The sequence below is a fragment of the Phoca vitulina genome, unplaced genomic scaffold (assembly GCF_004348235.1).
Source record: "Phoca vitulina isolate PV1807 unplaced genomic scaffold, GSC_HSeal_1.0 scaffold9, whole genome shotgun sequence".
Taxonomy (NCBI): domain Eukaryota; kingdom Metazoa; phylum Chordata; class Mammalia; order Carnivora; family Phocidae; genus Phoca; species Phoca vitulina.
In genome coordinates, this window is record NW_022589712.1 from 49488882 (window position 1) to 49516031 (window position 27150).

The window sequence follows — 27150 nt, forward strand, 5'->3', positions numbered from 1 at the left end:
AAAAAAAAATTTAAAAAAAAGAAAGAATTGATAAGCTGTACTTCATTAAAATAATTTTCCACTCTGCAAAAAACACTCAAGTGTGAAGAGATAAACCATAGACTTGGAGAATGTGGGGGTTAGGGGCACTGACCCCCCCAGAGTTGAAAATCTACAAATAACTTTTGACTCCCCAAAACTTAACTACAAGTAGTCTACTGTTGACCAGTAGCCTTACTGATAAACAATTAACACATATTTTTTATGTTATATGTATTATATGCTGTATTCTTACAGTTAAGTTAGAGAAAGGAAAATGTTATTAAAATCATAAGAGAAAATACATTTACAGTACTATACTGAATTTATTGAAAACATCCACATATAAGGGAACCCATACAGCTCAAGCCTGTTTTGTTCAAGAGTCAACTGTATATATACCACATTTTCTTTATCCCTTCATCTGTCAGTGGACACTTAGGTTGCTTCCATGTCTTGGCTATTGTATATAATGCTACAACGAACATAGGGGTGCATGTATCTTTTACAGTTAGTGTTTTCATTTCCTTCAAATATATACCCAGTAGTGAAATTGCTGGATCACATGGTATTTCTGTTTTTAACTTTTTGAGGAACCACTATATTGTTCTCCATAGCAGCTGCACTAATTTGCAGTCCCACCAGTGGTGCACAAGGATTACCTTTTTTTCACATCTTTGCCAACACTCATTTTCAGGGAATTTTTACTTTAAATATTTTTCTCATTATGACTTTTCAGGATCCCAACCATTGCCTAAACTGTAAAGCAGTCATTTTCCTCTTTTTAAATCTTATCTCTTAGCCCTGTATTCTTCAAACTAGGAACCATGGCACAAAGTAGCAGAATCACTTTTAATTTAATTACCACTCCTTCCTTCTTCCCACCCCACCCCCCCCACTCCTGCCACTGAGTCCTTCACACTGCACGGCCTTGGGGGCAGCTGCAAGAGTTCTGACTCTTCCAGGTGTAACTTAAATGGGTCAAAGTAGGCAGAGGGAGGTAGACATTTAGGATCAGTATGTGTATGTCTCAAAAGCATATTTGACTCTGACACTAGATGGCTCACCCTTCCAGCTATTTGCTGTCACATATTTTAAAGTGTATCTTGTTTTGAAAGTGGCAACAGATGACATTGAACATTTTATTCAAACTTGAATTTCAGCTAGATAACATGATTTTTTTTTTAAATGTCTCAGGATATAGTTCACATTCTCAAGGTTTTCTATTGCACTAAAGTTCTCAATAGAATTCATGATTTTTTTTTAAGATTTTATTTATTTATTAGAGAGAGACAGCAAGAGAGGGAACACGAGCAGGGGGAGTGGGAGAGGGAGAAGCAGGCTTCCTGCGGAGCAGGGAGTCCGATGCGGGGCTCGATCCCAGGACCCTGGGATCATGACCTGAGCCGAAAGCAGACGCCCAACGACTGAGCCACCCAGGCGCCCCGAGTTCATGATTCTTAATACCCAAATTAAGTTTCTGCTACCAGTTTTTTTTTTTTTTTTTTTAAGATTTTATTTATTTATTTGACAGAGAGAGACACAGCGAGAGAGGGAACACAAGCAGGGGGAGTGGGAGAGGGAGAAGCGAAGCAGGCTTCCCGCTGAGCAGTGAGCCCGATGCGGGTCTCGATCCCAGGACCCTGGGATCATGACCTGAGCCGAAGGCAGACGCTTAACGACTGAGCCACCCAGGCGCTCCTACCAGTTTTTTAAAATTTATTCCTTTGTTCATTTAATACTTCCTTTTTAAAGCAACCATAAACAGCCTTTTTTAAAAAAATATTTATTTATTTGAAAGAGAAAGAGCACGAGCCAGGGGGAGCAGCTAAGGGAGAGGGAGAAGCAGGCTCCCCGCTGAGCAGGGAGCCCAATGCAGGGCTCAATCCCAGGACCCTGGGATCATGACCGGAGCCAAAGACAGACGTTTAACGACTGAGCCACCCAGGCGTCCCTATAAACAGCCTTTTAAACACTTACCCGATCCTACATTTAGTTGAGGTGATTCAAATTTTACAGTAAAAGGAGGATGATTATAACTATTGTTTGCTTCTGAACACAAAAGTGCATGGTTCTTACTTTAAAATTTTAAAAGGAATGCTCCATTTATGCCAAAGGGCAATTTTCCCCAACCCTTAGCTTTTATGAGTTTAATAAATGAAGCAGCAGCCCTATGCTGGTCTCCTTAATTTACTTAACTGTAAAATATAATTAGTTTGTCACATTTGTCAAGTTCTACCACCTTTTTGTTTTGTTAGTTTATGCCATGATCTTTGTTTAAACTCACTGATGACCAATGAAAGTACCCTTGTTAGGGGCACCTGGCTGGCTTAGTTGGTGGAACATGCAACTCTTGATCTCGAGGTCATGAGTTCAAGCCCCATGTTGGGTGGAGAGATTACTTAAAAAAAAAAAAAAATTAAAGGAGCACCTGGGTGGCTCAGTTGGTTAAGCATCTGCCTTCAGCTCAGGTCATGATCCCAGAGTCCCAGGATGGAGCCCCATATTGGGCTCCCTGCTCAGCAGGGAGTCTGCTTCTGCCTCTGCAGCTCCCCCTGCTTGTGCGTATGTGTGCACGTGCTCTCTTTCTCTCTCTGTCAAATAAATAAAAATCTTAAAAAAAAATTTAAAAAAAGAAAGTACCCTTATTAGACATATATCTGCCTACTTAATTTAAATCGAACACATGTAATATATTTTCCATCATATAATTATACATTTTTCTTTGTATTCTGTATTATCTAAAAATTATAACCAATCACTGAGATTAAAGTTCAGCATTAACTTTAATGATACTGAAAGAAATTATCATAACACTACAACAGAAAAATTTTGAAAGATACACATACAAACACTCATGCTCATACACAGAATAATTTCCTGGCTAATTAGTTATAAAGGCATATAAGAAAGTCCTTAAATAAACAAGGCTTATTCTTCCAGGAATTATGAAGCTGTGTACCTTGTGTAAAGTGCAATCCTTTGTACTTACTAATACACTCACAGGCGAATCTGTGTATTGATTGGTTCCTTTCTTTAAATTCTTCACCTTATTTTCTTCTTGAGTACTTATAGAAAGAATGCTGACACTGAAGACTATTTTGTTTTCTTTTTTATTATTTTCTCCTTATTTCAATTTTAGAAATATTTAGTAATGAAAAGTATTCTATGTTAAAGTCTATTGATTTATACTAAGCTATGTTAAGAAATTACTTCCAATGTGTTTGTACCAACAGGTTGGTGATAGTATTGTTCACAAAGCCAGAGAGACCTTGGAACGAGCTATTAAACTGGTGAATGATACCAAGAAATGGGGCGCTAGGGTTGTATACGGAGATACTGACAGGTAATGAACTTCCTGCTTTATAGTTGTCTTTTTACATATATTCAGATATTCATTTCAGTATTTGAAATGGCTTAAGGGTAATCCTTCCTAAAAACAGTTCTACTTAAGTCCTTCCCAGTCCTTATGATCTCATGATCAGGATTAGCTCAAGTCCTGAATTACCAGACATGATCTTAAGAGACAGAAAATTTAAGTGGCCTGAGCCACAGACTTGTAGAGATTCCCGTGGCACCCCTGCAGGTAGCCAGGTAGATAGTGATCTGTAAAAATACTGCATATACAGGAGTCTAGTCTTTAAAGAAACCCACTTTTTAAAAATGTGAATGATTCCTCATATAGCTGCAGCTCTGTGAATTTAAATATATGTCTTAATTTTGAAAGATACCTGTCAAAGCTATGAGTGGTTAACTTTTCACTAGGCCCCAAAATGTTTTTGACCTTCTGCAAAAAGTGCATATAGGCAAATACAGTTTTCCATTTGATTCCAGAGGGCTCACAGACTTCCTGAAGCCCATCATCCATGGACTGACAAAGGATAGGACTGCCTCTGAGTCCTAAATTAATAACTTCAGCCTGGTTGCTTGCTTTGGTATTTATTAGGGTCTAGGTATTTATGTAACATCTTATTTGTATGACTTATTAAAATTCTTCTAGAATATAGGTATTAAGCAAATTTCTTAGACTCTGATATTCTTCTCATATGGAAGGCTTAGTGTCACGGTGGGATCATGCTAAGAGCACTTGCCTCGGGAGCTCTGATAACTTTACAGCCCAGTGGAGCAGTAGGAGATAACGCTTCTAATCATTACAAACAGCTTCTAGGTAATCCTTAAACAGCATTTAATCTTCTCCATTCTTTAATGCACATACAATCAGCATAATCATATTAGTGCTGAGTGAGACCTTACCTCATATAGCAGCTGTTTCATTACTAACAGGTGGGGATACTTTCAAGTTATCCAGACCCTGATTATCCATAGTCTCTACTCTTCCCTGTCAAAAGCCACTCCTAAGTGAGTATTTCACTGCTCTGTAAAACCACTTCTGCTGAGTAGTCCAGCAAAATAAAAGTTACTAGAACATCGTTTTGCACCTTGTTAGCAGAGCTCCTTGCAAAATATTTAGGGAAGAGGACAAAGTTAAACCTTTTGTTGAGTTTAATTCAGGATCATACATGTCCATGGTTGATAACATACAGAGAATCAGAAGTTGGCGTGATTCTGATTATAGTTACTTTGTTTAGCCTTTAAGATCTTTAAGAATTCAAACCAAAAAGCACAGACTCACAGAATGTCAGAGCTGGAAGACTACTTGGGTGCTATTTAGGTCGGCAGTTTTCACACTGTTGGGAGGAACCAGTGCAGGTACATTCTCAGGTACTGCCTAAAAGCACATTGTACACAACCAATGAATTATTGAACACTACATCCAAAACTTAAAAAAAAAAAAATTTAAATAAATAAATAATGATAATGAAAGCACATTCCCCTAAGATAAGAAACTTGTCTAAAATCCCCAACTAGTCAGCAGTGGAGCCATAAAGTAGTACTCAGTGTCTTTTGATTCCTAGCTGGTGCTTTCTCATTAAGTCAGAATTCACAGGTGTTTTATGATTCCGATCAAAGAAATTTATTCATCATTTCATTGAAATATACTGTATGAGGGCAAGTCACTCTAGAATATGCATTATCAATGGTAACAGTATCACCCTAATAGGTACAAATAGGGAGCAAAACTTAAATAGTACTTAGATAGTACAATGGGTTTAGGCCCCACAAAGTTCAACCCCACCCAACAATATTTTATTCCTTGCTAATTATTTTCTCTTATTATATTTACTTTTTTAACTTTTTTCTTTGAGAAGACAGTAATGACAAAAGATTGAGAAACACTGCTTTAGGGATAATAGATCATTGAGAGTGAGGAGGTCTGGATTCTCTTTCTAGCTGTACTCCTAACTGATTGCATGGTTATTAACAAATCACTTAGCCCCTCTGAAGCTCAGTTGCCTCATGATCAGAATGAGAGAAATCTGATAGATGATGGTGAATGACCATTGCCTCCCTCCAATTTCAAAAGTGCTGATTTTATGAATCTTGGGGTCTAACTAAGGGAGATCAGTTACCAAAGCATCAAAATTACTCTGTTAGAAGGGTGTTTCTCTTTCTAAAGCAGTTAATGCATTATTGTCCATTTAGAAAGTATAATAAACACACTGCATTTCTTTTTTTCAATTAAATGATTTTTTATTAAAATATAATTGACATATAGTATTAGCTTCAGGTGTACAATGCAGTGATCTGACAATTATATACATTATAAAATGCTCACCATGATAAGTGTAGTTACCAACTGTCACCATACAAAGTTATTACAATATTATTGACTAGTGGTTCAAACAGTTATTTTATAGAATAGTGGTTCTCAATCGTATTTACTGCACCCTAGTGGGATATGACCTACTCCCATTAGTTAATAAGAGCTCTCTAGAATCTCTTGGGTCAACTATACTCAAATAAATTTAAAAAAATAAAAAATTTTTAAAAAGAATCTCTTGGGAAATTCATCTGATTATAGTTAAGAAAGGCCTCTCAAGTTATTCTAATATTCCCACTCACCCTCTACCACGTGAAAATCACTGCTCTATATGTGTACTTGGATCTCTCAACCCAAAGATAAATGTTACTTAACTAGATTAAAAGCACCAGTGACAAACAACTTCATTTTAAAACCGTCTCTTTTTGTAGGCTAGTCACCTCCATTCTGTTAAGTGACCTTCCATTAATCTTGGCCAGCTGTCTTGAAGCTTAGCTCCAAATAAAACTGGCCAAAACAACATAGATGGACTCAAACCCACTAACTACTGGGTAAAATCTCTTATATATACCCTATAATAATAACTTTTAAGATATCAAGTTCATCGAGGTATAATTTTTAACAAAAAAGTGCACTATTTTTAAAAAGAAAATACGCAGTGTATATAGTTCAGTATATACATGTATAGATCCGTGTAACCAGTTACCACCTCAGTAAGGGTCCAGAACATTTCTATCAACGTAGAAAGTTCTCTTGTACCCCTTCACAGTCAGTCCCTCACTTTCATCCCCTACCACCAGGCAACCACTTATCTGATTCTATTACCACAGCTTAGTTTTTCCCGTCCTAGAGTTTTATAGAAATGTGTATATATGCACTTTAATTTCAAAGTGTCTTCATCATCATTGCACCTGACCTTAATTTTAAGCATAGTGATCTTTTAAAAAACAAAAGTTTGGCAGTTACATCTCAAGTTAAACATACCCTTAGCATATGACTCAACAATTCTCCTGGGTATTTACCTAAAGGAAATTTAAATTGAGGTCCACACAAAGTCTTGATGTAAATGTTTATTGCAGCTTTATTTATAATAGTCCAAAACCACAAACAATCCAAATTTCCACCAGAGGGTGAATGGATAAACAAATGTGGCATATCCATACAATGGAATATTACTCAGCAATAAAGAGGAACTAGTTACTGTTACTTCAGCAACATGGATGAATCTCAAAAATAAGCTGAAAGAAGCCAGACATAAGAGAGTACATACTATATAGTTCCATTTATATAAAATTCTTGAAAAAAAAAAAAACTAATCTGTAGTAATTGAAAGCAGGTCTTGTGTTGCCTAGGGCTAGGAGTGGAAAATTATTACAAAGGAGTACATGGGTCTTTGGGGGATGATGAAAATGTCCTTAGTTTTCTAAGATATCATAGATTTAGTGGCTTAAACAACAGAAATTTATTTTCTCACAGTTTCGGAGGCTCGAAGTCCAAGGTAAGTGTCGGCAGATATGGTTTCACTTGAAGCCTCTCTGTTAGGCTTATAGGTGGTCACCTTCTTTCTGTGTCCTCACATAACCTTTCCTTTGTTCATGTGCATCCCTGGTGTTCCTTTGTATATTCAAATATTCTCTTTTTATAAGGACACCAGTAACATTAGGCTCATCCTCACCACCTAACTTAGGGCCTCTTTTTAACTTAATCACCTCTTTAAAGGTCCTATCTCCAAGTATACTGGGGTTAGGACTTCAACATATGAATTTTAGGGGGACACAGTTCAGCCCATAACAAATCTATGCATTTGTCGGCATTCATGGAACTGTACACTTAAGACGTATTCATTTTGTTATATGCAAATTATACCTCAGTAAAGTTGCTTTTGAAAATAATCTTTCAAAAGGGAATTTTAAAAGCTATTTTAAAAATAAAGCTATATTGGTGTAATAAGCATCAGATGGGCCTAACAACAACAACAACAAAATTATAGAAAGCTGGATCAAAGTATAGCCTTTAAAATTAATTTAGATTGAGACCATTTTTAAAGACCTTAAGTAATACTGAATAAATACTCATTTTCTTAAGCTTTTCATATCAGACTCTTAAGTATTGTCTCCAGTATTGGCAGAGAAAGCTTTTCCAAAGAAACCATCCAAATGAGATTTAAAGTCCAATATAAAAAACATTTAAGAAATATGAGATTGGTTTATGTGGCCCCAAGACTAGGAACAAGAATCTTAAGATAATGTTTCAAGATATTGTCCATTACTATTTAATATCTTTCCATTAAAATTATAGGGGCGCCTGGGTGGCTCAGTCGTTAAGCGTCTGCCTTTGGCTCAGGTCATGATCCCAGGGTCCTGGGATCGAGCCCCACATCAGGCTCCCTGCTCAGCGGGAAGGCTGCTTCTCCCTCTCCCACTCCCCCTGCTTGTGTTCCCTCTCTCACTGTGTCTCTCTCTATCAAATAAATAAAATCTTTAAAAAAGTAAAAAATAAATAAAATTATAAGTGAAGGGGCGCCTGGGTGGCTCAGTCAGTTAAGCATCCAACTCTTGATTTCAGCATAGGTCATGATCTTGGGGTCATGGAATCGAGCCCTGCATCAGACTCTGTGCTTCAGTATGGAGTCTGCTTGAGATTCTCTCTCCCCCTCTGCCCTTCCCCCTGCTCTCTCTCTTTCTCAAAATGAATAAATAATAAAATTTACAAAAAAATCATACATGAAGATCAACTTTATAATCTCTCTTATTTAAATATATTTATTAGCTACTCTGTTGGTCACAGATTGTGTATTATAAAGTTAACTGGATTATGTTAGAGAAAAATACCCAATACTTTTGTTTTTTTGGTTTTTTAGTATTTTTTGTATTGCAGTTTTTTATTTATATTAGAAATCTTTCCTTCTTGACCTGCATATACTGCTGTTGGAATTGTACATTAGAAGTCTCTTCCTTCCTGTCAATTTTGTTGTAAACCTAAAAAAAACTTAATAAATGTAAACTCTTAATTTTACTATTTGAATACCTTTTAAGTATACATATAAATGACAAAGCCTTTTATAAAATAAATTTAAAATAGCAATATTTTTTAAAAAAAGAAATATCTTTCTGAAATTCAAATTTGACAGTATCTTTCAAAAAATATTTTTAGTGGGGCACCTGGGTGGCTCAGATGGTTAAGCGTCTGCCTTCGGCTCAGGTCATGATCCCAGGGTCCTGGGATTGAGTCCCACATCGGGCTCCCTGCTCAGCGGGGAGCCTGCTTCTCCCTCTGCCTCTCTCTCTCTGTCTCTTATGAATAAATAAATAAAATCTTCAAAAATATATATATATATTTTTTTTTAGTGTATACCATTTACCCAGAAATTTCACTGATAGAAATTTGTTCTAAGGATATAATCAGAGGTGTGACAAATTATTATATATGAAATATTAGCAAAAAATTAAAATAACCTAAATTTTCAATGATGAGGTTTGGTTAAATTATAATATCCATACATTGAAATACAATACAACTGTTAAAATAATGTAAAAGAACTAAACAATGTGGGGAAATGTTAAGATGTACAACTATATGGAAAGAGAAAGTTATCTAGCAATAATGATCTTTGATCCCAAGTGAGAAGAGATTTACAGATATACCCAGAAAGATTTGTAGTGCCTTTTTTCTGAATGGTAAGATTAGGTGGCTGTTTTCTTCTTTGTGCTTTATGTTTTGTAACACTTCTTCAGTGAACATATATTACAAAATATGTGTGTCTTTTTTAAGTTGGGTGGTTCTGAAAGGAAATTTCCTCCCATATCACAAGTAAATTTTCCATTTCTTTATAATCACATTTTCTCTTATTTTATGACTGATGTAATTGTGTGTCATATAAAGCCATTATTGTCTAGGAATGACCCAAGACCTTGGCAGCTCTGACAGATAAGCTGGTCTGTGTGTAGCTAAACTAGAAATATTAAGTGTCTTAAAGATCTGTAATAAGCGGGGCGCCTGGGTGGCTCAGTTGGTTAAGCAACTGCCTTCGGCTCAGGTCATGATCCTGGAGTCCCGGGATTGAGTCCTGCATCGGGCTCCCTGCTCGGCAGGGAGTCTGCTTCTCCCTCTGACCCTCCTCCCTCTCATGCTCTCTGTCTCTCATTCTCTCTCTCTCAAATAAATAAATAAAATCTTAAAAAAAAAAAAAAAAGATCTGTAATAAGCTATACAAGGAAAGTATGGTAAAACAAGAAAGCTTAAATAGGAAGCAACTTAATAAGGCAGAGTAAGAGGGGGGGAAATGTTTTTTTTGGTGTTAGAGTATTAGCCAGGAAAGTTACTCTTGATGAAATTTTTTTGTTACAATGACTTCCTCATTTTTAATCTTCTTAGTATGTTTGTGCTACTGAAAGGAGCCACTAAGGAGCAGTCTTTTAAGATTGGTCAGGAAATTGCTGAAGCTGTAACTGCTACCAATCCTAAACCAGTGAAATTGAAGTTTGAAAAGGTAAGAGAAATGTAATTAATACTAGTAATCACATAAAAAAAAAAAAAATACTAGTAATCATGTATGAAATTTACATACCTTCTAGGGATTTTGGACTTGCACAATACATTTTCAGGATCAGTAATAGTATATGGGTCTACAAAGTGTTAAATTTAAAATATTTTCCCTTAGTTTTGTGCAGTTTTCTCAATTTTTTAGTAATGTTTTTATATAAAGAAATAAAAAGGTTGTTCCAGTTAACTGTTGCTGTGTAACAGACTACCCCCAAATTTAATGGTGTGAAACACCCTTTTTATTAATAATGCTTACAGATTTTATAGGTCAGGAATTCAGAAAGGGTGCAGCAGAGATGGCATGTCTCTGCTCCACAATGCTTAGGTCCTTAGCAAATGTGGCATATTCATACAATGGAATATTACTCAGCAATAAAGAGGAACTCCTTAAAGCTGAAGGTGATCCAACCAACAGCTAATGGCTGAAATCACCTGAAGCTTGCTCACTCTCATGTCTGGGGGTTGATGCTGGCGGCTATTTGGAACGTCATCTGGGGCTGTCGGCTGGAACACCTACACTTGGTCTTTCCCTGGGACCGTGTGTTCTTCCTCACAGCATGATGGGTCTGAGTTCCAGGAATGAACATCCCAAGGAAAAACAGACAAAAGCAGTTTTGCTTTTCATGACCTTGTCTCAAAGTCACACAGCATCATAGCCTGTCTAGATTTAAGAGAGAACATAGACTCCCATCTCTTAATGGGAAGAATGTCAGAGTCACACTGTTAAGACCATGTGGGATGGCAGATACTATTTCTTTGGATAGTGCAGTCTGCCATAAGGACCTTAGACTATTTTCATTTTACTTTAGATATCAAATATGTATTTAGTTCTATAAAAGATACTAAGCTAGGAGAGGTGTGGCATGCAAAGAAGCATAAGACACAGTCGCACTCTCTAAGAGCCAATGACCTAAAAGGAAAGATTAGAAACCTTTTATTTTAAACTTACAGAAAGTCTCATGAGCGCAATCTCCCTAAACACTGTAAGAGCACAAATAAAAGGAGGTATTATTTCCTCCTGGGCTGTATGGGGAGACTCCATGTAGGAGGTAATATTGCACTGTGTCTCAGAAAATGGTTAGAATTTCAATAGGCAGCCATGGGGCTGCAGTCATTCTGCATAGAAGAAAGTGGTATGTAGGAGGATATGAAGTTAGAAAAGCACAATATGGGAATATAGAGTACAGGGAGAGAAGTCTAGAAAATAAAGTTAAGACCAGGTTGCAGAGTGTCTTGAATGCCAAGCTGAAGTGTTTAAACTTAATTCAGAAAAGTTTATCAAACAAGAGCATGACATGATCAGAGCTGTTTGGGGAGGATTGTCCTCATGGTGATACACAAGATGGATCGGGAAGAGGGGCATCTCAAGGTAGGGTGCAACCTGTATAGCCTGAACTAGGGAAAATAAAAAAGGGACAATTCAAGAGGTACTGAGAAAGAAGGTTGGGTAGGAGTTAGAAATGGTTGATTTAAGAGAACAGGTATGAAAAGGGTAAAAGTAACTATACCGGAGCAAGAACTGTGCTAGAAGAGATTTCAAAAAAGACTAGGATATGGTATCTACCCTGAAGAGTGGGCATTCTAATTGGTGCACAGATGGGGAGAACAGCTAGAAAACAGTGAGAATGAGTGCTGTCCTAGAAGCATACACATGGTGTGGACACTCGCTCAGCCCATCTGGCAAAGTGAAGAGCATGACATGTTTAGAAAATAACACCAGACATGAAAATTTACCTGACACAGATCATAGACCTAACATAAAAGCAAAAACTGCAAAACTTCTTAAAGAAAATAAACATTAGTTAAGGATTATGATGTATATGTTCATGATGAATATTGATCTGTAGTTTTTTCTTGTATTGTCTTTGGGACAAAAAAAAAAAAAAAGGCTAGTTTCATAAAATGAGTTGGAAATGTTCCCATGTATATAAGATTAGTACAGTTATTTTTTTTTCTTAAATGTTGATGGAATTCACCGGTGAAGCTCTCTGGTCCTGACATTTTATTGGGGGGATAGGGAGGGAAGTCATAGATTTTTAATTACAAATTTAACATCTTTAATATATATTGAAATATTCAGGTCTTCTTATGTCAGTTTTGATAACTTGCAGTTGTCAAGGAATTTGTCCATTTCTCCTAGGTTGTCAGATTTATTGGCATGAATTATTTATACTTCCTGTGATTTTGATTTCTGTAAGATCTTTAGTGACATCCCTCCTTGATATTGATAATTTGGTTTTTTTTCTTTTTTTTTTTTTTTTTTCCTTTTTTATTTTGCTTGAGGTTTATCCATTTACTGAACTTTTTGGAGAACCATTTCATTAATTTCCACTCTTTGTTATTTCCTTCCTTATACTTACTTTGGGTTTAGTTTGCTTTTCTTTTCCTGTCTTCTTAATTTAGAAGTTTGAATCACTGATACTAAACAAATATTTTTTAATGTATTTTAAGATATCTATTTCCCTCTAAATACTACTTCAGCTTCAAATTTTGGTATCTTGTATTTTCATTATTACTCATTTGTTTCAATGATAAAGACCTAATGTCTAATGTCATTTAGAATTGTTAAGTTCCAAATATTAAAGGATATTCCAGAAATCTTTTTGTATTTCTAATTTAATTCCATTGTGGTCAAATAATGCACTCTGTATGATTTTAATGCTTTTAAGTTTATTGAAATTTGTCCTTTGGTCCAGCATATGGTCTATCTTAATGAATATTCCCATGTGACCTTAAAAGCTATCTGTATTCTGCTTATTGGAATGTCCTGTAAGTGTCACTTAGGTCATGTTAATAGTGGTGGTGTTGAAGCCTTCTGTATTCCTAATGATTTTCTGTCAATTTCTAAGAGAGAGTTGCTAAAGTCTCCAAGTATAATCATGGTTTTGCCTATTTCTTCCTTTTTGTTCTGCTAGTTTTTATTACATAATTTATAAGTTTTCTTATTACGTCCATACACATTCAGGATTATTTATCTTCCTGACAGATTTATATTTTTATCTTTGATAATATTTCTTGTCTTGAAGCCTACTTTTTCTGATATTGATATAACCACTCTAGCTTTGTTTTGATTAGTGTTAGCATGTGTATCCTGTTCCATTTTTTATTTTTAACCTATGTCCTTACATTCGAAGTGCACTTTTAGTAGTTTATTGCTGTGTCTTACTTTTTGATCAGATCCAATCTGATTACTTCTGCCTTTTAATTGGAATGTTTAGACCATTTACATTTAGTGCAATTATTGATAAAGCTTGGGGCCAGAGGAAAGGACCAATTTGGTAGCATTAAAAGGGGGTGGAGGGCACACAACCATTAATCTAGTAATTTATCCAGTAGAATAATCCATGCAAGGTTGTTCACTGGAACACCGATTGGGAACATCCTAAATGACCCACAGTAGTAGGTAACTAGTTACATAAATTGTGATACCCTCCCATAATGGAATACCTTGTATCTACAAAATAAACTGAGCTTTCTGTACTAGGATGGAATGCTCTCCAAGATACATTAATAAATGAAATAAAGTACAGAATGATATATATGGTAAGCTACCATTATGTGTGTAAGTATCTCTGGACGGGTACACAGGAAATCAATAACAGAGGATGCCTCTAGGGCAGGGAAAGTAGAGGCAGGAGGACCAGTACATTCTCTTATAACTTTTAATTTTGTACTTAAAATTTTTAAATATGTAGGTGTTAGAGTAATTTTTAATTGTTTAAATAGATATGATTGACGACTTTTGAGAGAGCAGTGTCAGCTACAGTAAGGGCAAAATTTGATAGTGCAAACAAAGGAGTTGAGTGGTAAGGAAGTAAAGACAATTCATTTTGTGTGCTTTCCCCTCTAAATGTTGTATCATGAATTTAATTGGTGCTAAGCCATATTTAGATTTTGTGTGTGTGCGATTAATATTTGGTTAAAGACATAAAAAGATATTCATGGTAGGGGAGAATGGTAATTGAGAGGCATTTTGTTAATCCATTACAGCTATATTTGCCCTGTGTCTTACAAACAAAAAAGAGGTATGTGGGTTACATGTATGAAACACTGGAACAAAAGGACCCGGTATTTGATGCAAAAGGAATAGAAACAGTCAGAAGAGATTCCTGCCCTGCTGTTTCTAAGGTAAGTTTTACCTGTCTTGTTTTCATCTTTAAGAAGTAAGTTGCTAAAGAATCTGGTGAAAATCCTTAAGCACACATCACGGTGGCCCTCCTAGCCTCTGTGACTATGTATAACTATCAGTGGAGGAACAATATGATTTTTGAGAATTTCATTTCTAATGAAAACAACTTGATTTTAGTCCTTAGTTTCTGACTTCTTCCCACACCTTACCTTTTATCACAATTGCTAAAAAAAAACACATAACTTGGTAAGAATTTCCTGCCTATCACCTGGAGATGATAATATGTTATCATATGACAACACCCAAAACCTAGAGAGCAGGATAAAGAAACTAGCAAAAGAATAATTTTATAAGTAGAATAATTTTATAAGTAGTCCATTCTAGATAAACTGAAATTTTATTTACTTGAATGATTAAATACAAGTTCGATTTCTGAACAGTGGTACCATAAATTACCTAAATTTCTCAACCACAGTAATTTTAACCATAGTATTTTCTATTTTTTCTTTACTCAGGCCCAGACTCCTTCTGTAACAAACCAAAAATAAGTGGTATAAATGGAACAGTACTCTACCCACTGATTTTTTTTTAATTTTTTTATTGTTATGTTAATCACCATACATTACATCATTAGTTTTAGATGTAGTGTTCCATGATTCATTGTTTGTGCATAACACCCAGTGCTCCATGCAGAACGTGCCCTCTTTAATACCCATCACCAGGTTAACCCATCCTCCCACCCCCCTCCCCTCTAGAACCCTCAGTTTGTTTTTCAGAGTCCATCGTCTCTCATGGTTCGTCTCCCCCTCTGATTTCCCCCTCTTCATTCTTCCCCTCCTGCTATCTTCTTCTTTTTTTTTTTTCTTAACATATATTGCATTATTTGTTTCAGAGGTACAGATCTAAGATTCAACAGTCTTGCACAATTCACAGCACTTACCAGAGCACATACCCTCCCCAGTGTCTATCACCCAGTCACCCCATCCCTCCCACCCCACCCCCCACTCCAGCAACCCTCAGTTTGTTTCCTGAGATTAAGAATTCCTCATATCAGTGAGGTCATATGATACATGTCTTTCTCTTTTTGACTTATTTCGCTCAGCATAATACCCTCCAGTTCCATCCACGTCATTGCAAATGGCAAGATCTCATTCCTTTGGATGGCTGCATAATATTCCATTGTATATATATACCACATCTTCTTTATCCATTCATCTGTCGATGGACATCTTGGCTCTTTCCACAGTTTGGCTATTGTGGAAATTGCTGCTATAAACATCGGGGTGCACGTACCCCTTCGGATCCCTACATTTGTATCTTTGGGGTAAATACCCAGTAGTGCAATTGCTGGATCATATTCTACCCACTGATTTTTATAAGAGCATAAAAAGCACAATAGATTGTTGTCAATGTCAGTCAGTATATTATGCTATATATATATATAACGTTATATGAATCTGAGATATTATTTAATACTAGTTTCTGAAGAGATATCATCCAATGCATTCTTTCTCCAAGGGTAGAATTGTACTTAAGCCAAATTAGCAAACTAAGTGAGTAAATATGCATTGGTTCCAGGATTCATAATAAGATACAGAACTTTAACCTAGAACTAATTTAAATTCAATCCACTACATAAATCCACTGCATATCAGAAATAGTTCCAGCATAGAAAATTCCATCACAATTAATATATATTTGTTGACACTATGAAAGCAAAAGACTGATTTTTATTTCACTGGTTGGTGATATGACAAACTTCTATCTGTCCACCTGAGTCTATAACAGGCAAATAAAAAACAATACATGAAATCATGTCTGGCTTCTTGTGCTTAAGTATTTCATGTTACTCATTACATAGCAAATGTTTTATTTGCATGTTATTTTGATATGATTTTCCTCAAACTGCCTGATACTCTGTTTTTAGAAATAGCAAGCTATATAAGATCTCCAAAATATTTTTCAATTTTTAATCATTTTTACTATCCAGTTACTATAGAGTAGATTGTTTAGGTAAATGGCAAATTACCCAGTAGTTACATAACTGAAAATAGAACAAAGATGAAATGTACTAGGGGATATTTTTCTAAACATACCCTTTTTTTTTTTTTTTTTAAAGATACTTGAGCGTTCTCTGAAGCTGCTATTTGAAACAAGAGATATAAGTTTAATTAAACAGTATGTTCAGCGACAATGTATGAAGCTTCTGGAAGGAAAAGCCAGCATCCAAGATTTTATCTTTGCCAAGGAATACAGAGGAAGTTCCTCTTATAAACCTGGAGCTTGTGTGCCAGCCCTGGAACTTACAAGGTAATGACGCACACCACAGCAGAACTCTCAGTATCAGCAAGTGTAGTCCTGGGATTCTGAGTGGTTTGGCATAGATGAAGACAGCTAGTCCACAGGCAGTTTCTTCACCTGCCCAGATGAAGCCTCACTAAAGGTAAATAGATGCTCTCCCATACTTTGTAAGCTCTGAAGAGGAAGAAGGAACTCCTCTTTTGGGCTTCCCTTGAGAAACTACTACATTCAGTGAAATTATAATCTGGTACAGAGCTTGAATTGTTGTTTTTCCACATCAAAATCACTAGGTAGTCCTTAATATGGGTCTACCAAAGCACTTTAGAATGATACCAAATGGTATCATTCTAAAATCCAATCATCTAACCAGCTAAATTTTCTCTTCTCTTTCACTGTTAGATTTATGATAGTTCTTACTCTTTGGAGATAGAAAACATTTTAAGCTAGTTGATACCTGGCAACTCATGTTGTTTTTCAGGTAGCAATGATTTACAGTGTAAGTTGTTTTTTTTTAAGATTTTATTTATTTGAGAAAGAGCACAAGCAGTAGGGTGAGGAAGGGCAGAGGCAGAGGGAGAAGCAGGTTCCCCGCTGAGCAGGGAGCCTGAAGCGGGGCTCGATCCCAGGACCTTGAGATCATGACCTGAGCCGAAGGCAGACTCTTAACCAACTGAGCCCCACTCAGGTACCCCTACAGAGTAAGTTTTAAACTCTTACATTATGTCTGCTTGGTGCTCATTAAGTCAAGTGTATATAGCTCTCAAAAAAAAGTTGTAACTCTGGGGCACCTGGGTGGCTCAGATGTTTGGGCATCTGCCTTCAGCTTAGGTCGTGATCTCCAAGTCTTGGGATCGAACCCCACGTCGGGCTCCTGGCTCAGCCAGGAGTCGGCTTCTCCCTCTGCCTCTCCCCCTGGCTCATGCTCTCTCTCTCTCTCAATCTCTCTCTCTTTCCCTAATGATAAATTTAAAAATCTTAAAAAAAAAGTTGTAACTGTAACATAGAGGTACCACTTGTATTCTCATGGTTTCATAATTGTTTAATTCTCATTTAATTTTCTGGTAAGATGCCTCCATAACAGTTTTTGAATGAATATTTATGTGGATTTAAATAGGAAAATGCTTACTTATGATCGGCGCTCTGAGCCTCGAGTTGGAGAGCGAGTGCCGTACGTCATCATTTATGGGACCCCCGGAGTACCACTTATCCAGCTGGTGAGGCGCCCAGCGGAAGTGCTGCAGGACCCGACTCTGAGACTGAATGCCACTTACTATATCACCAAGCAAATCCTGCCACCTCTGGCAAGAATCTTCTCACTTATTGGTATTGATGTCTTCAACTGGTATCATGAATTACCAAGGGTAAGCCTACCAAATAGTATACCTATGCTATATGACTGTAGAGAGAATTCACTTGCAGTTTCCAGTAGAACTGAAGATTTTATTTATGTGCTGTGAGAGGCAACACAGATGCTCTGTTATCCTAAACTGGCAAAGTGCCACAGTCTTCTGCAAACACCTTCCCAGCTTCTGTCACATTGGCCAAATTATAGAATATTAAAATAAATTCTGCACTATTTCAGTGATAAACACTTAACTAAAAAATAAGTCATAATAAACCAGCTAATAAAAAGTAAATGAAGGAGAGCAAAAATTCCTTCAAAATGTGTGTTTAAGAAATGTATATAGTATGTAGTATCTAGACATAGTGCTGAAGAAATCAGACTAAAGACTAATGTTAAAAGAACATTATGCTCGGGGCACCTGGGTGGCTCAGTCGTTAAGCATCTGCCTTCAGCTTGGGTCATGATCCCAGTGGGATCGAGCCCCACATCGGGCTCCCTGCTCAGTGGGAAGCCTGCTTCTCCCTCTGCCACTCCCCCTGCTTCTGTTCCCTCTCTCGCTGTGTCTCTCTCTGTCAAATAAAATCTTTTAAAAAAAAAAAAATTAAAGGTTTCACTAAAGTGAAACCTCGAACTTGGAATCTTGGCCATGGGAGTTTTGCTTGAACTGTTAGTTAACTCACTGGCAGCCTGAAGGAGCAGTCTGTGATCGGATAATCATCTGGGAGACGTGAGTCTCAGAGAGGAGCAGTTTTTATCTACTGTTCGGAATTGGATCTGCTCAGTCATCTGCTATTGTCTCAGGCTATGAAAGACTGATGGTATTCAGGCAAACTAGTAAAAGTTGATCCTCAAATTACTTTTAATTTCTCAACAAGCACGTATGGCCTCAAGGAAAAGAATAAGCTAGGAAACAGGTTGAAGCTGTGCTGGCCGCCGTCTGTTGTGCTGCGTCCCAGCTTTGCACCAGAGGCTTGGATGACTTTTCATTTCATTAGCAAGAATGCTAAACCAATGGCATTTGTAAGAGGCTAACCTAATAATAACTTTGATGAATAGTGATTAAAAGATACCAGAAGGAGACCAAGGGTATAATAACAACATGATGTTATTTCAGTGTCAAAAGAGTACCAGAAGACAGATCTCTGAAACCAGTATTAACTTTCAATGAAGAATGCTTAGGTGAAATATATCTAGTTACATTTGGAATGTTCCATGTTTACTCTTGCTTGGATTTTGCACCCTGCTGCCTAACAAGTTATTTTCAACCTTCTACTTGCCTTGTTTCCCTGGCCCAGGTGTGTAGCCTTAAACAGTATCCACTCTCATCCTGGATTTCTTCCACTGTCCTCTCTAATCTCCAGTGTCCTGTATGATCTCATACATCGATGTATCTCAACCAAAAAACTGAGTGACAGGAGACCATTTTTTTTCCCCAAAAGAAAAGGAAAAAAAAGAAAAATATATATATGTGTGTGTGTGTGTGTGTGTGTGTGTGTGTGTATATATATATGTATATATATGTGTGTATATATTTATCTATATATATATCTGATGATATTAACATGTAAGTTCTGTGAACGGAAGGATTTTGTTCATTTCTGTAGCCCTATTATCTAGAACAGTCCCTGACCTATAGTAGCTACTCACTATGTGTTAGAATGAAATAATGCCTTCGTAAACCTGTAATTAGCATGACAGTAGCAGCTCTGCTGTGAAGCTGGATCAGACTTTTTTTTTTTAAGTTTTTTACTTTAATTCCAGTATAGTTAACATACAGTGTTCGTTTAGTTTCAGGTGTACAGAATAGTGATTAAGCAGTTCTATCCATTACTCAGCGCTCATCATGATGTACATAAATGTACTCTTTAATCCACATCACCCATTTCACTCATCTCTCAGCCCACCTCCCTGAGACTTATTTCTGAATTGATGTTTTTATAGATCCAGAAAGCCACCAGCTCCTCTCGAAGTGAACCTGAAGGGCGAAAAGGCACTATTTCACAATATTTCACTACTTTGCACTGTCCTGTGTGTGATCACCTGACGCAGCATGGCATCTGTAGTAAATGTCGGAGCCAGCCTCAGCATGTTGCAGTCATCCTCAACCAAGAAATTCGAGAGTTGGAACGTAAACAGGAGCAACTTGTAAAGGTATGACCTTGTTAGATAGACCCAGAATCCCAAACAATCTGATTCTTTAGGGAAATGTCATCAATACTTGAGATATAGTTTGGGATATAAAACTGGGTGAAAAGTGGACTAAAGATTCTAAGTTAATAAAATATCAAAAATATCATAATTGAACTAAATTATTACCAGATGGCTTGTTTTGGATACTAACCTTTTATCAGATATGTCGTTTGCAAATATCTTCTTCCATAGGTTGCCTTTTAGTTTAGTTGATTGTTTCGTAACTTATTTTTTGTTTTTATGGAATAGTGTATTGTGTTTATTAAAACTTAGAACTACAATGTTCTTCTACCCAATTTCTTTTATAATATTTTTTTTAAAGGAAGTACCAATTTCTCTACCATATCTATATACCATTCTCATAAAAATCTGATTGTCATAGAGAATTGCTAATAAACTTGGAAGGCTCACAGTTCTGAGAGTCCAGATAGAAAATAGTTAACATGATTAAGTCTTAATCTGTGCCAGAGAACTGTCACAAATGAGTAAACTGTCACAGAGGGGTTAAGTAATTTGCCCTATGTTACATTGCTAATAAGCAGCTAATAAATAGCTGCTAATAAGCAGCTGGCTGGAATACAGACATAAAATGCAGAGATGATTTTTCAGATGTGGGAATTCTAGCAGAAATAACAGAAATCTCTTGAAATAAGTTGGAAAATGGAATCTGAAGAAAAATTATCTAGCACATTTTTTAAAAACAAAGTAGTGTATTCCTTAAAGGAATGATTATATCTTACACCATCATATTTTGTATTTTTAGCTTTCAGGCTAGAGAAAACAATTTTGGAGTGGAGTTTGTTTTGTCTTGTTTTAGAAAAGCAATATATAAAGTTATTGAAATGTTTGAAAACCAAATAATTTGGTAGGTAGTGTGAGTTAGTGGAAAATGAATCATGCTGATAATAAAGACATCAGGATTCTAGTCTGGACTTCATAATATTGGCCTTGTCCTTTGGCCTGTTTTATCAGAATGCTCTTTTATAAGCCCCTCTAGCTCCGGTGTTGTAAATTCTCTTATACAATCATTCCTCACAGTCCTAAAGTAATCCAAACCAGTATGTGAAGGCCAGGCTCTGCACCTTGTCCTCAAGGTAAAGAAGCTATTGAATCAAGACAGAGTGTCAGTCCACAATCTCAGTAAAACTTAGCTGCCACAAAGGTGAACAGGGAGAGAGAAGGCTCTTAAGAATTTGAATATTATATAAAGATGATTAAGGGTTGGTAAAGCACAGACTATTTCCTCTGCACCATTCTAACTGCTGCAGTTAGTACTGGCAGGAAATTCTTAAGTTTTAGAGAGCACGGCCAGTCATCCAGAATCCATTAAACAGATCTCATTAAGGATGGTGGAATCGTAAAGGTATGATTATTTTGATGCAACCACAGAAAGCCCAGCTTGTTGAAATAAGCTGATTCTTCCCTCTCCCCTTCCACCCTCTAAGTAGTTCTTAAACACCCTCACTTTTCTCCTTCCCTTCTGTTATCATCCATTCTCTCTCCCCTAAACTCCTGCGACAACCTCCTACCTGCCATTGTTTCCATTCTTTTTTTTCTTAAGATTGATTTATTTGAGAGAGAGAGAGTGCGCATGTGTGAGTGGGGTGAGGGGCACAGGGAGAGGGAGGAGGAGAGAAGCAGACTCCCTGCTGAGCACAGAGCCTAACACTGGGCTCCAGCTCACAACCCTGAGATCATGACCTGAGCCGAAATCAAGAGTTGGAGGCTTAACCGACTGAGCCACCCAGGCGCTACTGACTCCATTCTTAACACAAGCTAGAATTATATTTTAAAAGTACAAGTCTGGTGCTTTCTCTTTCTCTCTGATAAAATTCAAACTCCTTAGGTGTGCTTTATAAGTCTGTCTCCATTCTGGCACCTTCCTGCTACCTCTCTGTCAGCATTGCTTACCCTTGTCCCTATTACACTCGACCCTCCATGCATGCCATCCTGCACTTTTAGGTCCATGAATGCACTTTAATTTCTCCCCTGTTCTGGCCTTTAGAAATCCTATTCCTTCTGTCTGGAATGCTTTCCTCTACCGCCATTAATCATCATCTACAAGGAATCAGCTTGAACCCCTAGACCCGGTGAAGCCTTCCCTGCAGTGGGCTCCTGCCATAACCTGTTCTGCTTTGCTGTGATGAGGTGTAGGTCTGTCTTCCCCCACTAGAAAGCAAGGAGCCCAGTGAGGGTAGAGGCCCTGCCCCTCTCTCACTGCTGAGACGGCTGGGCCTGAGCAGAGTCCAGCCCGTGGGGGTAGTCTGTAAAAATCTGAATGAATGAACAGCTTCCTGCTGAAAGCACAGCAGTATGTCACTGGCGTGATTACCAAACAACTTTTAGCCACTTTGTATTAGTTTAAGGTTCTAGTTGGTGCAACCACTGAAGTCCACTGGATGTTCCCAGCTTCTGTTTTATAGGTTGCTGCCCTGGTGATAGCAACCAACCCTCATAGAAAATTCTCTTGTTGGCTTCTATTACAAGGCGCAAATGTGAGCAGGACCTCCAGAGCTACACTGAAGTCAAAGGCTGTGATTGGTCTCTTCCCCGGACCTTCCCGTCTTCTGCCCTCAGTAACATACACCGCACTAGTCGGTGCCATCGATTTAACTAGAACCCTCGGTCAAGATTAGTTCTTATTTCATATAGAAATAGTTTAAAAGAAGGGATGCTGTTTATAAATAAGGATGGTTCATCATCTTTCAAAAGATATTTTAAACTTTAAAGCATTTTTTAAGAGAATTAAAATGTGTGTCCCCTGTGTACTAAGTAATCAGTAGGAATTTTCATAAAGCAGAAATTATAGGAGATATAATAAGAAACAAATATTAGTAATAGATTTCCATATGCTTCTCCGCCCAAGAACAATCAAGTGATCAAAAAAGTAGAGAAGATGTAAACAACATATGGTAGAACTTAAGATTATATGTCAAACTCTGAAACCCAATATTATAGAATACACCTTTTTTCAAGCGTTACAACAAATGTCAAAAAAAATCGACCCTATGTTAGTCTGTAAGGAAAGCTTTAAAAAGGAGCACCTGGGTGGCTCAGTCAGTTAAGCGTCTGCCTTCGGCTCAGGTCATGATCCCAGGGTCCTGGGACCGAGCCCCACATCAGGCTCCCAGCTCAATGGGGTGTCTGCTTCTCCCTCTGCCCCTCACCCTGCTCATGCTCTCTCTCTCTCAAATAAATAATATCTTTTTTTTAAAAAGCCTTAATATATTTCAAGAAGTTAGAAATATTAGACATTTTATCAATACAATGCTATAAAGCTAGTAATTCATTATAAACTCAGAAAACAAAATGATCATTCCACTTGGAAATTTTAACTTTCTCTTAAACACTACACACAAGATTCTAGACAGCCATAGCAGATCTGATCTCAGAGAGAAATTCATTACCTTAAACACTTTTAATAATAAACATGAAAGAGTGAAAATGAATGAAATAAGCAACTGATCAGCTTTATTTTTTTCAAAAATTTTCAAAGGATAGCAAAAAGAAAGAAAGACTAAAGCAGACTTTTTTTTTTTTTTTTGAATGTCTGCCTCCTTATGAGCTAAAAAGTAAGTATCCAGGTTGTAGTGTTTCAAGTTTTAAACATAAGCTGAATTGAGCTATAGTGCTCCAGGGTTTAAATCACCAGTAATGGATCTTGAAACTAAAAATTGAGTTAAATTTAAAGAGGCAAGTAATTCCATCCTGGCTTATCAGGCACATAGAGTGCATAAATATTGATCAGTTTGCCCGGCACCTGACACATAGCTGTAATACAGAAGCTCTGTATTTGGGAAGAGATGGGAGCCTCCTGGCAGAGGCTCCTTGGTGAACAGCATAGTCTTCCGAGAGCACGCTGAGTAAGTACACAGTTTCTCAGCAGTTTGCTTGGACAGTATTCTAATACTGAATACAGTAACCAGTCTGCTCAGGAAAACGTGCCCTTCAGTTGACTGGAAGATACTGGGGCAAAGAACAAAAATGTTGAGACATCTCTAAAACAGAAGCTCTTTGAGATACAGATCCGAGAATTAACTAAAGTAGTTTGATTTCTCTCTTAGAAGATCATCTAGAGTAGAGGCAGCTGTTTGGTATCCATTTTGTAAATCACTTGGATACAGTATTCAAATAAAAAATCCAGCCTGTATTTGCTTGATCCTTGGGTCCACATTTAATATCCTTTTTAATTTTTTAATGGTTTTCATGTTTTATAATCTTTTTAACATATATATGACCTGAGACTTTGTTAAAAATCTGATCATTGTTTTAAGACATAAATGCTTCTCCTCTGTTAAAAATTGCCTTATTACTTTTCTTTAGGTCAAATCTTATTAAACATCAGAATCACCTGGGGGCCCTAAAAAGTACACATCCTTAGGCTCTTTTGCCTGGAGATTCTGATTCATTGGTCTGGGATGGGGCTCGGGTGTCAGTATACTTTTAAGCTCATGTATAGCAAGGTATGAGAACTGGTCTAGACTACTACTTTCTAATTAATATCTTTTGGGGTTTTTTCCGTACTGGCACTTTCTCTTCTGGAATAAGAAAATGGATCACTTTTTTATTATTGGCACCTAAAAAGATAAATCTGAGTAATTTGAAAAAAATAGTGTTTATAGCTCATTTAAAAGACAGTCTTTAATGGTAATTGGGTCGCTTATTCATGGATCTTAATATACCATTGACCCTGAACAACATAGGGGTTGGGGTAATTACCCCCCTCCCAGTCAAAAACCCACATAGGAATTTTGACTGTCCAAAAACTTAATTACTAATAGCCTACTGTTGACTGGAAGCCTTACTGATAACAGTTGATCAACACCTATTTGGTATGTTACATGGATTATATACTGTATCCTTAAAGTAAGCTAGAGAAAAAAAATCACAGAGAAAAACTTGAGCTTCCTTGTAAGAATTTTGTAACATTTATAGTAGTGTACTGTGAGTTTATTGGGAAAAAAAATCCATATAAAAGTGGACCTGTGCAGTTCAAATCTATGTTGTTCACAGGTAACTGTAATATCCATTAGGGTAGGCTAGGCTTCAGAGATGAAAATTAGTGAAACTTTCTGTAATGTATGAAGTCTCATATGTCTGCCAGTAATCTATGGTGGGTCAGAGAGGAGGGATTATACAAGTTTGTTGTTAACACATATACATAGGGACTTTCCTATTGTTTTATGTATTCCTCTTATACTTTCAGATATGCAAGAACTGTACAGGGTGCTTTGATCGACATATCCCGTGTGTTTCTCTGAACTGCCCAGTACTTTTCAAACTCTCCCGAGTAAATAGAGAATTATCCAAGGCACCATATCTCCGGCAATTACTAGACCAGTTTTAAATTGTCAATATCACAGAATTCCAGGTGCTATTTTTTTTTTCAGTGTTTACCACTAAACTGTTGTGCATGGTGCTTTCTCAACTTTCATCGAGTCAAGTATGTTCACTGTCTCTTATCTGAAGACTGAAGGCTTTTATGCTAACTGAATTAAAAATTGTACTTGTTGATCTCTGAATAGCTCACTTCTTACAATGTACAAATTCTTCATCCTTTTATAACGTATGTGTTGACTTTGCTCCAGTATGTGTAACATCTTGTAAATCCATTTGAGTAGATGATATTTACTTCCCTGTGGAAGGAGCACTGAAAACCTCTTTAAAAAAAAAAAAAAAAACCATTCGTGTGTTTCCCTTGAACTGTCTGTGTCAAGACGTGTTACTTAGAGATACTCATTCACTTTATAATTTTGACTGCGAAATATTTTGTAAATACACTTTTTTACTTTTCAAACAACTGAGTAAAATAACGTGCAATGAATTTTATACAAATGATTTTCAAGTTGTTAGGTATATTTCCTCTAGGTTTTGCTTGACTCAGAGTAGAGTTGTTATTTTGATCGAACTGTGCAAACGATAGTACCATGTGTAGCATTTTGACACGTTATTTTCTAAAACCGCTGTCTTGCTTTAGCTCTTCCTGGGGCGTCGTGAGGAACTGTGCAAAGACATTTTGTTACAAACCTGTGGGCCTGTTGCAATACTTTAAAAATAAATTTTATTCCATTTTTGCTTGTTTTGTATAGACATTTCTATTGCTTCTAAATATGCTTAAAATATTTTCTTTCCTTATGTACTGTACAGTTAATCTTATTTGCCATCATCTTGAACACAAAATGTGTATTTAGAATATTTGTATAACTGTATAAAATGAAAAAGGAATTATGTGGTCAGTGCATTGTTTTCTAAACTGGAAATCATTTTGTTTTAAAAGTTAATGGAAACCATATTAAAGTTGAATAAAATATGAAATACGGCAGTGTGATTATTATCTTCCTCTGTTGGTTACATCTTACCCTACTCTTTTCTGAATTTTAATATGGTCAATTTAATTGATGCCGCAAATTCCCTCACCCAAAACTTGAGGATAAAAAAAAAAAGTAGTCTAGAAAAAATTCAGCTCTCATCCTTTTATAGTTACAAGAATCTACTTGTTTGTTAGTAGATTTTCTGTGTACACTTTCACTTAGATACAATTAATGGTGAAGCCAGGACTTTCCAGAGGGACAGCAATAATTAATTACATTATTCCTTTTTTTAAAATTGCCCATTTTTTCAATAGAAAGCAGTTCTTATTTTAACATAGAAAGCTCATCTGGTTGTATACCAGAAATAGGTCTTCCATTGCCAAATCAGGACTTCCAAATACTGCGGGGGGATTCGTTTTTAAAAATGAGATGGTAAATATGGAATCACAGAGCTACAAATCCTGTTTCTGCACATATTTCCCCTAAGTTCTGTAGAGATGAACCCCACTTTGAAGGACTTTTTTTTTTTTGGGAGGCTGGGGCTGGCCCTCAGAATTGGGATTCTGTGACCCTTGCATGGCAGTCATTGGTAAACTTTTCTCTGTCTTTTCTAAGCTCTGTGCTAGCAGGACTCCCACTTACATCAGCTTTC

At 36.7% G+C, this 27150-nt stretch overlaps 1 protein-coding gene across 5 annotated transcripts in view; it reads left to right on the plus strand.

Moving 5' to 3' along the window:
- The window catches only part of REV3L (REV3 like, DNA directed polymerase zeta catalytic subunit), a 174787-nt gene extending 148919 nt beyond the window's left edge, over window positions 1-25868 (plus strand). For 4 of the 5 annotated variants that reach the window (XM_032408054.1, XM_032408050.1, XM_032408053.1 and 1 more), the window contains exons 26-32: window positions 3255-3364; window positions 10055-10169; window positions 14213-14350; window positions 16471-16661; window positions 17767-18013; window positions 19939-20148; window positions 25394-25868. In XM_032408054.1, coding sequence (XP_032263945.1) covers window positions 3255-3364; window positions 10055-10169; window positions 14213-14350; window positions 16471-16661; window positions 17767-18013; window positions 19939-20148; window positions 25394-25534 — 1152 coding nt within the window. In that variant the 3' untranslated portion in view covers window positions 25535-25868. Of the gene's footprint in view, window positions 1-3254; window positions 3365-10054; window positions 10170-14212; window positions 14351-16470; window positions 16662-17766; window positions 18014-19938; window positions 20149-22674; window positions 23234-25393 lie in introns of those variants that run through there. The other variant, XM_032408052.1, reaches the window with a different exon arrangement.
- Window positions 25869-27150: the final 1282 nt, after the last annotated feature.